This window comes from Telopea speciosissima, chromosome 5 (assembly GCF_018873765.1).
Source record: "Telopea speciosissima isolate NSW1024214 ecotype Mountain lineage chromosome 5, Tspe_v1, whole genome shotgun sequence".
In the NCBI taxonomy this organism is placed as follows: domain Eukaryota; kingdom Viridiplantae; phylum Streptophyta; class Magnoliopsida; order Proteales; family Proteaceae; genus Telopea; species Telopea speciosissima.
The window spans coordinates 41,140,933-41,154,375 of record NC_057920.1 but is presented as its reverse complement, the minus strand read 5'-3'; the positions used below and the strand labels follow the sequence as shown (position 1 = coordinate 41,154,375).

At 40.1% G+C, this 13,443-nt stretch overlaps 1 protein-coding gene across 2 annotated transcripts in view; it reads left to right on the top strand.

The window, feature by feature from the left end:
* Window positions 1-371: 371 nt before the first annotated feature.
* Window positions 372-13,443, top strand: part of LOC122662052 (DNA ligase 4) — a 144,633-nt gene continuing 131,561 nt past the window's right edge. For both annotated transcript variants that reach the window (XM_043857609.1, XM_043857608.1), the window contains exon 1: window positions 372-778. In XM_043857609.1, coding sequence (XP_043713544.1) covers window positions 443-778 — 336 coding nt within the window. In that variant the 5' untranslated portion in view covers window positions 372-442. The remainder of the gene's footprint in view (window positions 779-13,443) is intronic.

Genomic DNA, 13,443 nt, shown 5'->3' with positions numbered 1-13,443 from the left:
CAAATATGAGGTGGACCAAATATAATTTACGTTAACATGAAAAATTGTGAAACAGATACATTCATGAACCCGGATCAGTTCACTATCATTTTGAACCAAACGGTTTATTTAATTTGGAATCATGAACCTATTGGTGCAGCACCAATTGGTTCACCAGACCAAACACGTCCTTAGGGAATAGGTGCACTGGTCTCCACATGGTTGGTTTAAGGTTTGGTCCTATGATCCAACTCTGGACCATAACACTGGATCTTCCGGATGAGCCAGAGTTGATCATCCAAAGGTTGGGATATCATCCAAAGCTAGGGATATCAACAAGCCTATAACAGGTTCTTCGTGCAGTTTCGTCGTATCGGGCATTTCCGTTACAGTGTTCCTGTTTCTATTCATACGTTAAGAAAGAGGCGCCATCACAGATGCCCGCGCACACAGCGAGAGAGAAATGTCCGATCATACGGTGAAGTTCAGTGTTGTGTGCAGTATGTTCAATTGGATGCAACGTAGCAAGTCATCAGCAAAGAAACGTTCCAAGTTTCGTAAATTCCTCGACAATTTCTGCAAGCCAGGTTACTATTTCAGTGCTATTCGATTAATTCTTCCGTCTCTCGATCGAGAGAGGGGGACATATGGGTTGAAGGAGTCTGTGCTCGCGACTTGCCTTATTGACGCAATCGGAATGTCGAGGGAGTCGGAAGATGCTCTTCACCTCATGAATTGGCGCAAGGGAGGAGCGAAAACTGGTGCCAATGCCGGCAACTTTGCGCTTGTCGCTGCTGAGGTGTGTTTTCGCTGCTTGATTGCTTACACTTGATGTGGGTTTCTTGAAAAATATTGAATTTGTTCTTTCTTCACTTAGCTTCTATTTGGTTTTGAAGCTTTTTAGATTTGTTCATAATATGGGCGTTTCTCTGCGTCTCTATTTAATTTTCTTGACTTCTTTGTGGGTTTTTACTTTTTATGTTGAAAAGTTATTGCTTCTTTAGAATTTGCTCCTGGCTAGTGTTCCTTTGTTTCTTTATTATACCATCTCCAACTACTTTCTCCTAAGCTACTGTTTCAAGTCATATATTTTACAATATCATCTAGCTTGCATCCATGAGTTATAGGTTAACTCGAGATTCCAGAGGAATAAATCCGGTACATTTCCATGGACTTGGTTCTTCTATCAGTGCACAAGGGGATGCCTAAGGTGCTACCAATAATACTTAAAGCCTCTGCCGACCAGTAATGGTGGGGAAGGTTGGAGAGTCTGATCCAAACGGGAATGGTGCAAAGGCCCATCTTTGATAACTGACACTTTGGAGTCCTTGGGCGCATAAGCAGTGGCTTTCTCTGAATGTTCCAAGATCCCCCTCCAGAATGCGAGATTTATCTTGCTTTGAGACAAAACGAAGATGAAAAACCCATTCTCCATCAAGTAGAACTCAATGTTACTTTAAGATTTCCTTTGTTTTTTTTTTTAGAAAGCTCTTCATGGCCTCAAACGGTGGTTTACGACTGTTAAAGTAACCTACAATGGCATTGCTCCACCTAATAGGCTTCAGACTTCACAACAATATCCGAGCAGTTCACAATGCTCTTACCAGCCTTCATTCAAGGTTTGACGAAGCGGAGTTCATAGCAATCTTCCTTTGCTGGTGAAGGAGAGAACAAGGAGGAGTATTTCTCCCTAGGAGCAGCCCCCGCAGAGAGAGATGTGCGACAAAACCCCGCGGACCAAGGAAACTAGTGGGAGATCGATTGCTGACAGGATCAACACAATAAAGAAGAACAAATTGAATAACTGAAACTTTATATTTGTTTTTTCTGTTTACATATGAAAGAAGAAACATAAAAGGATATGAAGAAGAAGAAGAAGAATAAAGGGATATAGAAGGGGGGATGGGATCAGCTCTTTCAGTCCATCATGTTAGAAATAATTTAGACGATCAACATGATGAATTATTGAACTTGTAATCACAAACAAGAGATTCAAGAATGGAACCTCGTACTCGGATCCATAGCGTGTGATGAATAATTCTGTACAACTGTTATCTCTCCTTCTGTTGATCTTGTCTACTCCCTTCTCTATTCAATTGCTAGGATTAGCAACTAATGGGGATTGCTATCATTATATAGACTGGGAGTAGGGACCAACCCTGTAATTAAAAACAGTTTGTCTCGCCTATAACAAGACATAACTGCAAGTAAGCCCATACATAAAATTATCTTTACCCTTATTAGAATGGGTTCACTGAAGCCTCTACCCACTAGGGAGGCCACCTCTCTCATAGGGCTTCATCCAACCATGCTCATCAGGCAGCACCCATCCACTAGTCGTCTAGTCCATACCCATACAATGATTGGATGTTAGCCCACATATGGTGAAAACATTACATTCTCCCACTTGGGCAGCAGGAATTCATTGCTCCAATCGAGAACTAGAAAAATGAGCTCACATCGGAAGTGTTGACTGTGGTGCGTTCTAAACAATATACTCGGGTCCAAGCAAGAATACAAACACCCAATTGTAAGCGTTGTCACTTCTTAAGCAACATGGGACCCTACTGATGTAAATAAGTCACTTAGAGAGCTTATTTTATAGAAAATAAGCTTTGGCTTAGGTTATGTAGGTGTTGGGCTTTAGATCCCATGGGTTTGGTTTATTTTGTAATTGGCCAATTTAATGGGCCTAAAATATGGGTAGAAAATAGAAAAACGGGATTTACTTCCTTAGTTTAGTTAGAGTCCTATTTTGTATTTGTTTTCTTTATTATTTCACTTTCCTAGTCAATTTAGGTTACCTTATTAGTTAAGGATAGGGTTAGGCCTTTTCTTTTTAGTGTCTAAGTCTATTTTTGAGTTTTCTTTATAAGTTTGTAAGGAAGGCCAGCATTGGACACAAATTTTATTAATGAAATTTTGGCTTTAGCCATTCCAAAAATCCTGAGATAGGTTGGGTGAGATGCTCAGGCTGAGATAGCCATTTCCTTCCCCCATCCCCTTCCATTGGTTCTTGATTCCAAATCCTAATTGAGTTTAAGAGTGCTACAAGCTGCTAGGATTTCTTTCAACTGATTGTCACATCGATTTCTTGAAGATTATTACATCAATATGATTGCTGCTTCAACAAGTTACAAATTTGTGTTAATATAAAAAAATGAGGGGCTGTTGCATGCAAAGGTTTATCTCTCCTAGTGCTTCAGATTTGTAAAAGAAATAGAGAGAAATCTGTGAGAGAGGTTGAAGAAGAGATTGGACAGAGTGGACGCTAGGATTTATTTGTTGCAGTGATATGACGTTCTGAATATTCTATGGTTGCTGTCATATTCTATTGAAGAAGAAAGAGAGGAATGCTTGCTGTCATGTGGAGTTTGAGAATCTGAGTAAAGAGGAGGCAATCTCGGGTTTGTCTATGTTGCTACAGTAATCTGAGAGGTGCAAGTTGAAAAGGTATGGCTGCTGCTAACATTAATGTCTGAGGTATTATTGTTGACTTGAAGCTCCGGTGTAATTGTGTTGCTGCTGATATATCTTGAAGTGAAAAAGAGTTGCTGATCCATTAATTAGAGTATATACTTGCTGCACGGTTTGTAAGGTTATATATAGGGCTATTTATTTAATCTGAGAATCTAAATGCTTGTTGCTGCTACTGTTGTGCCATATGACTGATATTTGATTTGAAGCGAAAAGAAAGGAGTAAATTGGGGCTATTATCAATTTATCATTGCTGTCCTATCTTTGAGATTTGATGAGGAAGGAAGAAGTCGTCGTTACAATTGAATGATGCTGCCTCTAATTGCTGCCATGTCGTTCTTCTTGGAAGTTGATTGTTGATGCTACTAATATAAAGTGCTGCCTTATAATGTATGCTGTAATACTTTTTGACATGAAGGAGTTGCTGCTTTGCTGTCCTATTGAAGCTTGAAGTTAAATTGCTGCTACTCTTGTTAAAGTTGCTTATTGGCTGCAGACATTGAAATCAGTGTGGGGTTCTGTTATCTGATTTCTGATTTATTTTGTCTTTATATTTTGACATGTATGTTTACTTTGGGGCTTGGGTAGACATCATTGTCTAGGTTTTCTTTGTAAACCTATTATCATTGGTGATTGGTTGTAAACACTATTACGTGGGTGTGTAACTAATGTATTGGGCAGTGGGTGCTGTGTTGAAATTGTAAGGGGTGGGTGCTCCTCACTGGTGGGAGCTAGTGGAATTGTTCCATATCGTGCTTATACATACAAGCCACTTTTCGAGTCGGTGCTCGAGTGGTCATTGCTCCGTGGACATAGCCTTCGGGTGAACCACGTAATTCTCTGTGGGCTTTGTGGATTGTGTTTGTGCCTACAGGTTATTGTTGACGTGAGTGCACGTGAGGGAACCACAATGCTTCTCGTCCACTCATTTGGCATTTTTCTTGTGTTCTTAATCTTATACAACTTGGTTAGCCAAGATAATCCACAGATTCCTAAACTCTTCAACACTTTTATTGAGACCATCTTGACTTGGTGTCTTGCATACTTTCATCCTCCTTAAAGCTTCTTTTATTTCAGGTACTCTTATTTTTCTTATATATCTACGACATGTGGCATCTTGATGGGCAATGCAACCTTCCGGGACACTATTACTCAGAATGTCTTTATTTAGTAAGCTTTAGAATAGTTTTTCCATTTTCCTTAAAAGTCCTCATCTCTTGTTAGATCTTTATAATCTTTACTTTTAATGCATCTAACGTGATTGAACTCTCTACTCTTTCTTTCCTCATTTTGACTATCTTATTGATAGCTTTTTCCCCGTCGTTTGTTCTCAAATTATTATAAAGATCCTCGTATCTCTTCACCTTGCTTTTCCCACAATCTTCTTAGCTTCATTTTTAGCAAATTTATACCTTTTCAAATCCTATACATCTTTAGTCCTTTGCCATGTCTTAAAACTAGCTTTCTTAGCCTTAATGGATGCTTGAACCTCATCATCCCACCACCAAGTCTCCCTAGATGAGTTACGTTTTCCTTTAGATTCACCTAGGACATCTTTAACAACCCTCTAAATACAAGTAATCATCTCATTCCACATCATATTAGTATCTCCATCAAAGTCCCACTTTTCTTGTTTGACCAATTTATCAGTAAATGCTTTCAAGTTTTCTCCTTTAAGCTCCACCACCTTATCCTAGGGAAAATAATCTCACCTTTCCTACGATTCGATGTTATGAGACACATATCCATGCCACTGATGTATGTTGTATGGTTAGGCTCTCCTTTGGTATAACTTTATAACCCTTTCATAACAACCTTATCCTAGGGCAAATAATCTTACCTTTCTTATGATTCGACGTTATGAGACACATATCCATGACCACTGATGTATGTTGTGTGGTTAGGCTCTCCTCTGGTATAACCTTACAACCCTTTCATGACAACCTATTGGTCCTTTTAGTTAAAAAGAAAATATTTGGCTACTAAGATGCCCACTTTTGAAGGTAATTAAATGATCCTCTCTCTTCTCAAAGTATGTGTCTACTATAGATAAACCATAAGCCACAATAGAATCTAAAACTAAAGTCTCCTCCTCATTCCTCTCTCTAAAACCATATCCTCCATGTACTCTTTCATAGCCTCTACGATCACTTCGAACATGTCCATTCAGATCTTCCCCTATATAATCTTTTCTCCTTGACTAAAACCTTACACTAACCCATCTGTTGGAGTAGATAAGGGCAGATAGGTCCTTTATGTCTTTTATTTATGTTTGTTGGAATATGTAATCTAGAATATCATGGGGGTATTCTGGTCTTTTTGGGGTAATTTTATTCTTCTTATATTATTAAGTTTATGTCGGCTATGTGGGTTTTAGTCCCACATTGCCTAGTTTAGTCACTTTGTAATTTCCCCTCTATTATAAATAGAGGGGCTTACCTATCAATTAAATAACTCAAGCATTACAATAAATTCTTCTTTCATCTTCTCTTCTCTCTCAAGTTACTGGTTACAGGTCTTAGGTTTTCTACATGGTATCAGAGCTAGGCAACCAGTGACTGATTCTCTCCAAGATTTGCAGTTTTGAGAGTTGTTTCAAGGTTCTCCGATCTATGGAGAAACCCTAGTTCATAGAAAGAAAAGAAGAACTAGGGTTTCCTGCTCATTTAATCTTTATCAATTTTTTTAATCTTCCAGTCATTTGTTGGTCTTTCCAGATTCGAAGAATTGTTCGATGGACTCAATGGCTGCTACTGATTTGGATTTCTGGTTGAAGAATCTTGCTGCTGATTTCTGATTCTTGTGGAATCGATTTCTAGTTCATGCTGGGATGCATTGACTGGATATTTTGGAATCCTTTTTGAATCGATTGCTGTTCTGTTTGAAGATTCCTTGGAGATCGATCAAGGTTATTATTGGGAACAACTCTTTTTTTTGGCCAGTTTCAGATCTGGTTCTTGTTTGCCGCTGCTTTTATTCGAGGGATTTATTCCTTGTTGGGTACGTGATACGCTGCTGCTAATACAATACCCCTGCTACCATCAATGGTTGAAGAAGCTCTACTGCTATGGTTGGGTTCTTCGATTTCTGGTTTCCAGGGTTGATTCTTGCTGTGGGAAATTTTATTTGGATCGATTCATCAATTGTCGCTGCTGCTGTTTACTTCGATTGCTATCGAAGGTTTATTTGTGGAATCAAATTTTGGTTTGCTGCTGTTCTTCTGTTGCTTGCTGCCTATTTGAATTAATCCCTGGTTCTTGTTTTTCTCTTGTGGCTGGTTCTTGGAATTGGTTAAAGAGAGGTTGAAGATGCATTTTTTGTTCCGCCTCCTCCTTTCCCTGGTCGATTCACCCTTTACAGCCTTGAGTTGATTTCTGTTCTATGTTTGAAGTTCTAATCAGAAATCAAATCTGAATCTAAGCTTTCCGCCACATCTGTTTCAGCCAATCCTTCTTGGAATATATTGGCTGTTTAGGTCTGATATTACTGGGAATCAGAAGGGTCTTGGGTTATGATTCATCGATTGAAATCTCAAGGTAAATAGAAGCCAATCGAGTGAGTTCCTCCCTTGAAAATCAAACCTGGTTTCCGCTGCTGTTTGAAGCCTTGAGGTTGAAGACGATGGGCTTCTCCTTACTCAGGGTTCATTCTCCCCTATTAACCTATTTGGTATTTAATGCTCCTATTACCCTACCTTAATTATTATCCATCCTTTTCATGTCTATTTACATCTTGCCATTAAGAGTTTGCTCCTTCCAAGTATGTCCCCCATCTATAAATCTAATTCCCTACATGACCCATTACTTTCTTATTTACCAAGGGCCCCTTGCAAAATTCTGGTTATTTACGGAACTGCCATTACTTTTTAATACATTCCCCTATTTGACTACCCAATTGACCCTTGAAAATTCTGGTTTATTACCAGGTTGCCCTTTGGCTTGGTTTGTATTTAAACATGGATTTCAACCAAATTAGAGCCATGCCATCCTTTTTCCAACTCTATTCCATTTCAATAATTCTAATTCCCTTCATATCCCATACCTTTGGCATATACCCATAACCACTTTAGACGATAATGGTATTCTCTAATTTGCCATTTCTTCCTTTTCCATTACCCTTTGCATCTCTTGGAAAATTCTGGAATATAATGTTTTTGCCCTATCTCTTACATCATCTCTGTTATGTCCACCTGTACTATACATGAGGGGGGGGATTATGTACAATACACCTGCAGACATTGCAGAACGCAGAACTTGCAGGAACATTGGTGCAAAACATAGAAGATCAGTTTTCTCCACCATTGCCATTGGGTATCCTTCGTTATTGGGTTGAGTTTGCTAAGGGGGAGATTGAAGTATTGAAGAGTATTGAAGATATTTGGTTGTTGCCTATTTGAGGACTTTCAGTTGGGTTGGTACAGTTTTGTTCAAGTTGGGCATTAGTACCTTGTATGCACCAACTTGAGGGGGGAGTGTTAACATTATTATTGAGTTCTTTTTTTTTTATTTAGTTCAAGTTGGATTTTCCTCCTCTTATTTGTATAATCTAGCTTGAGGGGGAGTGTTGGAATATGTAATCCAGAATATCATGGGGGGTATTCTGGTCTTTTTGGGGTAATTTTATTCTTCTTATATTATTAAGTTTATGTCGGCTATGTGGGTTTTAGTCCCACATCGCCTAGTTTAGTCACTTTGTAATTTCCCCTCTATTATAAATAGAGGGGCTTACCTATCAGTTAAATAACTCAAGCATTACAATCAATTCTTCTTTCATCTTCTCTTCTCTCTCAAGTTACTGGTTACAGGTCCTAGGTTTTCTACAATGTTCTTTATTATTTCCGCATGATGTAAGGGCAGTTTTGTCCTTTAGTATTTATTATCATATTAGACATTAAGTGACCTGCAATAGAACATAGAGTTCTACCGCAGGTCCATCCTCTCTTTGGATTTGTGGCTTCTTCTTCTAATCTGATTGTATAATTTCTGATATTATAGCATGGTATCAGAGCTTGTTTAATCAGATTGGAGCCCACCCTCATGATTCTCTTCTGAGTTTCCTTTATCATTTTTTGCTTGTGGTGTGCAGCCACCTATAGCTGCTATTTCTATGATGTAATCACACTCCTTCGAAGGATTAATGGATTGATTTCTATTGTTACTTACCTTACTTAATGACTGATTGGAGGTTTCCCTCAAATACAGTTGAAGATTGCTGAGATCGATGCCAGGAGAAAACCCTGACAATTATCGATTTTCCCTGGGAAGTTTGTTATTCAAGTTTTTTTTTATTCCAGCCTACTTCTACATGGTGTGCAGTACTTCTGGAGGTTATTACAATGCTGTTTGACTGATGGTGTTGCTTATTTGAAGATTTCCTACTTCTTCCCAGAAACCTTGACACTGGGATTGATTTTAGCCTTATTTATTGTCTTGGCTGCTTCTATTTGCTGTAGTATTGTTGCGGTCAATTACTTCTGCCTTGACTACAATTAGTTATCCTTATTGCCAACTGCTGGTTTTGGTTGCTACTTCCTTACTTACCTTACTTCAGAATCGATTACCTTGGGGCTTATCCTTATCGAGTTTTTTGAAGGTTGTCTACTCTGGCTGATTCGAAGACCCTCCACTACGATGTCAATGTTCAGATTACTTCCATAAAGTTGAAGGGGAATTCCAACTACTTATTGTGGGCACAAGCTAACCGAGTTTACATTACCTTTCCTCCTCCTGAACCTGATTCTAAGGATTACAACACTTGGAATAAAGAGAATGCTATTATTTTAATCTGGTTATGGAACAGCATGGAGCCGGATATCGCTGCGAATGTTATGTTTCATACCACGACAAAGGGAGTCTGGGATGATCTCAAGGAGACCTACTCTCAAGAGAAGAGTATGACACGTATCTTCGACCTTTACGAGAAGTTGTCTCAGTTTCAGCAGGGAGACAAGTCTCTCCAAGACTATTACAGTGCCTTCAAAGGCATGCTTGAGGAACTAAATGTTTTCCAGCCTATTACTATTGACATTGAAAAGTTGAAGGCTCAAGGAAACAAGGTTTTTGTCTCTAAGTTTCTGGCTGGTTTAAGTCCTAGTCTCAAGGCTGTCAAAAGATATTTGTTGGCTGGTGAATCTGTCCCAACTTTGAAAGACACTTTTTCTAGGCTGCAGCGTATTGCCCTCTAAGCCTAACACTAACCTCAAGGAAAAGTCTGCTTTTACTACTACTAGAGGCCGTGGCTTTTGGTGATCGTAATTCTGGTGGGCAGCATATTGATAAAGCAGCCCGATTGTGTGCTTATTGTGGGAAGACAAACCATATTGTTGACACATGCTGGTCCAAGTATGGGAAACCCGACTGGGCTCAAAACTTGGCCAATCATGCAGCTTTTGAAGATGGTATTGATTTTCTTACACCTAGTGATACTAAGGCTGATTCGACTGTGGGAGATTCTTCTACCAACATCCGTGATGAGCTGCAATAACTCATACGACGCAACAAGAGTCTGGAATCATCCACTTCCACTTCTGGGGCATCCACCTCCACTGCCACTCTTTCTCATTCAGGTACACCTGCTGCTCTCTTTTCCACTGCTTCCACACTCTGGATCATTGATTTGGGGGCCTCTGCTCACATGACTGGTAAGTCATCTGTTTTTAGTTCTATTTCTTCTAGCTCTCATACCCCTCCTGTTATTGTGGCCAATGGTTCCTCCACTCTTGTTACCAGACATGGTACTGTTCCTCTTAATTCCAATATTTCTCTTTCGTCTGTCTTACATGTTCCCCAATATCCCTTAAGCCTTCTTCTGTTAGTCAACTTACAAAAAATTTGAGTTGTTTTGTAATATTCTTTCCTTCTTACTGTGTTTTTCAGGATCTTCACACGAGGAAGACGATTGGTGGGGGATGTGAGAAAGATGGACTATATTATTTGAATGGTGCTGCCCCGTCTGCTTCAGCTGCAGCGACTACTGTTGGTGGAGAGTCTCCGTTTCAATGGCATTGTAGGCTAGGACATTTAGCTTTGTTTAGGTTAAAAGTTGTTTTTCCCCAGTTTAAATCTTTAAATAAATTAGAGTGTGAAGGCTACGAGTTGGGCAAGCATCATCGTGCTACTTATCCCTCTCGCCCTTTCTTTATTTTCATTAGTGCATTCAGATGTGTGGGGCCCTTGTCGAGCAAGTAATAGACATGGTTTTCGGTATTTTGTGACTTTTGTGAATGATTATTCCAGAACTACTTGGTTGTTCTTTTTAAAGGATAGATCAGAATTTTTAACTGTTTCCAAATTTCTGCAATGAAATAAAAAATCAGTGCCTCTATAAAGGTTTTTCGGTCTGATAATGCTTTGGAGTTTGTTCAATATGAGATATCCTCTTTTTGTATTGCTAATGGGATCATTCATCAAACTAGTTGCTCCTATACTCCCCAACAAAATGGGGTAGCGGAGCGAAAAAATAGGCAATTGCTTGAAGTTGCCAGGGCCCTCATGTTGCATATGCAGGTGCCCAAACATTTTTGGTGTGATGCAGTCCATACTGCGTGTTTTTTGATTAACCGGATGCCTTCTTTTATTCTTGGTGACAAATCACCTTTTTCTATTTTGTTTCCCGGTGTTTCGAGTTTTAGTTTGCCTCATAGTTATCAAGGTGGGAAGGCGGCCATGGCGTTTTAGAGGGCAAAAAATCAAGGCGACACCGCCATGGTTGCAAGGCACCCGCCATGGCGCCCAAGGCACCCAAGGCGACCAAGGAGCTTGGACGCCATGGCGATGCCTTGATAACTATGGTTTGCCTCCTAGAGTTTTTGGGTGTGTTTGCTTTGTTTATAATCTCCATCTCCATGGGGATAAATTGGGCCCTCGGTCAACCAAATGTTTCTTCCTGGGTTACTCTAGGACCTAGAAGGGATACAGGTGTTATGACCCTCTCACTAGAAGACAATTTGTGAGTGCAGATGTCACCTTCTTCGAAGGTCCATCTTATTTTTCTGCTCAGCCCACCGTGTCCAATGATCCATTAGCTGTGTCTAACCCTCCTTCCATTCCTGCCATTGTTCCTATGACTACTCCACTACAAGTGTACCGGCACAAGAGGCCCTTTGGGCAGATCCATACAGATCAGATTGGCCCTTCTGCATTGCTTGCTGCACCTTCCTCAACCTCTGGTGGAGATTTAGTCTTACCTGTTCCTTCCGACTTACCAGCTGATCCGGATCCTGATGACTTACCCATTGCCACTCGGAAAGGTAAACGTTCACGTATTAAAAAATCTTTAGTTACCTATCCTATTGAGAATTTTGTCTCTTTATCTCATCTTTCGTCTTGCCCTCATAGTCTTGCTACTTCCTTATCTTCTTATGCTGTCCCTCGCACTCACACTGAGGATCTTACCAATCTTGCCTGGAAAAAGGCCATGGATAAGGAAATGGATGCTTTATTGACTCGACATACGTGGGAGTTAGTTGATTTACCTCTTGGGAAAGACCTAGTCAAGTGTCGTTGGGTGTACACTATTAAGTATCATTCTGATGGGTCTGTTGAGCGGCTCAAAGCCCGCCTGGTAGCTAAAGGGTCTACCCAAACTTATGGTGTTGACTATTTTGAGACCTTCTCTCCTGTGGTTAGACTGAATTTTGTTCGCCTCATTATTTCTCTGGTGGTGAACTTTGATTGGCCTTTGTGCTAGTTAGATATCAAGAATGCTTTTCTTTATGGTGACCTACTTAAAGAGGTCTATATGGAGCAACCTCCAGGCTATGTTGCTCAGGGGGAGAATAATGGTCGTGTGTGTAGGATGCACAAGGCCATTTATGGGCTGAAACAGTCTCCCCGTGCGTGGTTTGAGAAGTTTAGTTCAGTTGTGACTGGTTTTGGTTTCACTTAGTGCTTCTCAGACCACTCTTTGTTTGTTCATTGCCAAAGAGAGAAGTTGGGGTTACTTGTTGTGTATGTTAATGACATTATTGTGTCACAGACTGATGAGAGTGGAATCACAGAAGTGAAAAATTACTTACAACAGCATTTTCAAACTAAAGATTTGGGACAACTTCACTACTTCCTTGGGATTGAAGTTATTTGAAGTAAAAAGGGAATCAGTCTGTCTCAAAGGAAGTATGTGTTAGATCTCTTGACTAAAACTGGTATGTTTGCTGCAAAACCAGTAGATATTCCTATGATTCCTAATCACAAGTTTGGCTTTGATGATGGTGAGGGTCTGAAGGATGTTCATTCCTACAGAAGCTTGATTGGGAAATTGTTGTATTTGACAGCCACTAGGCTAGATATTTCTTATGCTGTTGGTGTTCTTAGCCAGTTTATGCAGTCTCCTTGTAAGTCTCATTGGGGTGCAGCCGTTCGGATTCTTCGGTATTTGAAGGGGGCCCCTGGGAAGGGGCTGATTTATCGACCCAATAAGCATATGGAATTTGTTGCTTACTCTGATGCTGATTGGGCAGGTTCAGCTAGTGACCGTAGATCTACTACTATATATTGCACGTTCGTTGGGGGAAATCTAGTAACGTGGCAGAGCAAGTAACAAACCACGATTGCCAGGTCCAGTGCTGAAGCGGAGTATAGAACCATGGCCCATACCACTGCAGAGTTGATGTGGGTTAGGTCTCTCCTGCTTGAGATGGGTTTATCAGTTCCAACCTCTATGAAGATGTTTTGTGACAACCGGGTAGCCATCTATATTGCTAGTAACCCTGTTTTTCATGAAAGAACAAAGCATATAGAGGTGGATTGTCACTTTGTTCGCAGCGTCGTTTTGAAGAAGCTTGTTGAGACACCGTTTGTCTCTTCGTCTGATCAGATCGCTGATGTGTTCACCAAGTCCTTGTTTGCTCCTAGTTTTCGGTCTTGTTGTAACAAGCTGAGCATGGGTGATATATATGCTCCAGCTTGAGGGGGAGTGTTGGAGTAGATAAGGGCAGATAGGTCCTTTATGTTTTTTATTTATGTTCTTTATTACTTCTGCATTATGTAA